Here is a 3332-nt window from a genome sequence, read left to right on the forward strand (position 1 = left end):
AAAGGGTCTCCTGGGTATTGTGCTAATGGGACCACTGTATGGATTCCCACCTGAGTCTGGCAGAGACAAAGTGAGAGCCTCAGTGGTGTGGGTACGCTCAAGGAAAGTATATTTTCATGCCTCTTTAAACTGAGATCTGAGAGCTACAAGTACCCTGTGCCATGTCCTCCTTGAGCATGAGATTCTCCCAAATAAGAATGGTCTGGGAAGCAGAATGTCCTAGATGTGTAGGAAGAAAGCTCAATGATGGGAACACCTGCTGCAACAGCATGGAACAGAGTCACTTACATTTTGGAAACATCCCCCTCTCGCTCCCCTCTGGATCTTTCCTTTTCACAGTCCTCTCAAACAGCTCAGACTTTGGGGCTACTTTGGGGGGAATTTCCCATTGGCTGGCTTATTGTTGGGTCTGCTTGAAGAATCCAGGTTAATGTGAGCTCCCCAGAACTGAGGCTGGGGTAGCAAAAAACGCCAAATAGAACAGGGTACCAGGAAAGATAAGCTTTATTTTTTTCACCCTGATAAGGCTTCAGAGAGCAGATTTTTCCTTGCATGCAGGTCTCCTTGATCTAGGAACAGATCAAGGCCTCAAGGAGGCCTGGGGATCTCAGCAAAAAGAGGAAGCCATCACCTGTGAACCAGGTAGCTGAGTTCAGGAGGAGAGGGGAGAAGGAGGGTAAGAGCAAGGAAAGGCACCGATTCAAGGCTGGTCTTTGGCTGTGATTCTTTGGTTCCTTAAAGGTGGCAGGTCAGCTGCAGCCCCCAGAGCAATGGCAATAACTGGAGCATCTGAAGGACTCGTCCTCACAGCAGTCTGGATGCTGGGGCTGGCACAGGTAGACGCTTGGAAACCGGTGAGAAACTGGAGAGCAGCTGACTCCGAAGCCAGAAACACAGCAGGTGGGGACACAGCAGGAGGCGGCCGGAGGTGGGCATGGGGCTGGACATGAAGCAGGAGCCTGAGGGCCCTGAGGGAGGCACTTGGGTGGATATTTAGGGAGGGACTTGGCAGGGAGCTGGCACTTCTGCTGCTTTTGCTGGTAAGACATCTTGGAGAAAGTTTGGGTACCCTAAAAAACAATGCAGATATTTTGAAAGTCCAATTAATACAAACCTTGCTTGTATCAGTATTTTTCTACAAAGCCTGAAATCCTGCAATTGAATCTGTGGCTCCAGAGGCTGTATCCTTTCAGCAGAGCAGCCCTGCTTTCCTGACAAAGAGAAAATTCAGCAGTGGATAAGTCACAATTTGGCAACGCCTTCTCCTACCTGCCTGATTCTCCCCAGACTCCTTACTTCAAAGGCAGCAGCTTAGCAGACTAGTTATTCCCCAAATCTTAAATTATTTGTTATCATATCCTCTAATTTATACATCCTAGAAACCACGTTTTTAGCATGTGCCCTGACTATACTGCCTCTCTTATCTCCCTTTTTTCTTTTCTTGTGTCATGGGCTCTATGCCTTTAGTCCTACTCTTCAGCCCTGTGTGACTCTCTCTTGTCCTATCAACTAGCTCCCCTGTCCCTGCCCCAACTCCCAAATCTCTGGTTAACTTTGCCCCTCCTGGGATCGATGCTTCTGAACCACCTCGGTGATTTCCATGAGCCTGGTCTTCCAGATTACCAGTTAGTTTCCATTGCCTCCAACCTGGAGTGGCTTGTCCCACTCAGATGAGATGTGGCAGTCCCAGCCATCCCCAAACTGCCACCAGATCAGTAAGAACACTCACCTTGTCCTCCTAACCTCAGGCAAGTGATGGGACTAAGGAGACACTGTGAGCTGAAGGCTTTTATACAAATACTGCGCCCGATTCGAGGGAATGAGCCATGGGTAATGTGAAAACTGTTTCCCAGCCAGGCAGTTGTGATGACAACTTCCCACATTCCAGTGGCTCTGTCATTCTGTCACCACTGGATCCCCCAAAGCATCTTTCTCTCCATAAACCCTGGAAGTATTTCCATAAAGATAAGAAGATTATGATTTACAAGGGTGTGTATGATGGCACAGCTTGGGAATTGAAATTGGCATTTCTGGAGGAATCCAAAGCATGACGGGGAAGGACACCCAAAGGCACAAATATTGGTTCTACCCAGGCACAGACTGGGGTTTCTGTAGGTTTTATCAACAAGTTTGGAACTAACAATCTAAGCACTCATGGGCCACTGCTGAGGGCTCAGTGTATTTGATTCAGATACCAAAGTACCTAAAATATTTCCCAGCCATGTGGCATCATAGAAAGTCCCAGCAGCAAAGGGTTTTAGGACGCTGCCTATACACCAGACACAGCCCAGGATATTGTAGCCAGAGAGGGCAAAGGCAATGATCAGAGTCTGAGCCACAAGCCAGATCTCCTAACTCTCTGATTATGAATCCAGGCCCCCTTTTCTGTTCACAGCCCCTTCACTTGGACTTGTTGGGTTGCATCCACTGGAATCCACCTTCTCCCTGCCCACCAGCTCCCTGCTTTCTTCAAGTCACTCCCCACATAGTTTACTCTCCTTAGTCCATCATTTCAACCACTGTTTTACAATATAGTAAACTCCCTTGTCCCTTCGGCTTGTCAATGCACTTGACTGACAAAACCTCAACACTGGCTGAATCCTCCCTTCTGTGCCTAGTTGCTATAAAAATGAAAACAAAAACAGACACTCTGGCAGGTTGACACCATCACAAAATCATAGTCCTCCACCTTGGCTGGGCCCAACACACTGCTTGGCAACTCCCATATACTTCCGTGTATTCACTACGCACATACATGATGCCTTTTCTCCTCTCTTGAACCTTCCAAACCTTCGCTGCAACCCACTCAGGAGTGGGGAACCTGCAGCCTTCTGATTTCAAGATTCTTCTTTTTTAAGCACCAAAGGAGGCAAGAAAAGCTGCATCCTTCTCTGCTCCACCCCTTTTAATAAAAGGATTTGTTCTGCAAAATTTGGATTCAGTCAAAAGGCTGCACTTAAGGACCTAGAAGGCCACATTTTGCCTTAAGTCCCGAACACTGCAGGGGCAGGGACAGCTTTCTAAGCCCAAGTTTTCAAGCCCACTTGGACCTGCAACCATCCTTTATGACCTTCTGTGTTACAAGGGAGGAGCAGCCCCTTGTCTTTTCTAATGCCTGTCCCTCCTCCTTTGCTCTGGGTCCTTGTATTTTCAACTGCAATTATATTAGTTTCCTATGAAACACTCGCATGGTAGCCTGTATTCCTTGTAACACCACTCTTGCATTTATTTTGCAATATCTGTCATCCTGGATAGAATGAAATCTCAGTGTTCACTGGATCTCTCTTTATCCCCAGCACCTGTATAGTACCTGAAATATTATAAGCACTCAA

At 47.4% G+C, this 3332-nt stretch overlaps 1 protein-coding gene across 1 annotated transcript; it reads right to left on the reverse strand.

Moving 5' to 3' along the window:
* Positions 1-749: 749 nt before the first annotated feature.
* LCE7A (late cornified envelope 7A) lies at positions 750-1049 on the reverse strand. Its single transcript, XM_069480094.1, has one exon. The coding sequence runs from the start codon at positions 1047-1049 to the stop codon at positions 750-752; it is 300 nt and encodes a 99-aa protein (XP_069336195.1).
* Between the last annotated feature and the right edge of the window lie 2283 nt (positions 1050-3332).

Source organism: Eulemur rufifrons, chromosome 8 (genome assembly GCF_041146395.1).
Source record: "Eulemur rufifrons isolate Redbay chromosome 8, OSU_ERuf_1, whole genome shotgun sequence".
NCBI lineage: Eukaryota > Metazoa > Chordata > Mammalia > Primates > Lemuridae > Eulemur > Eulemur rufifrons.

Coding starts and splice junctions, on each gene's coding strand:
- LCE7A (XM_069480094.1), bottom strand. CDS start 1,049: ATGTCTTACCAGCAAAAGCAGCAGAAGTGCCAGCTCCCTGCCAAGTCC.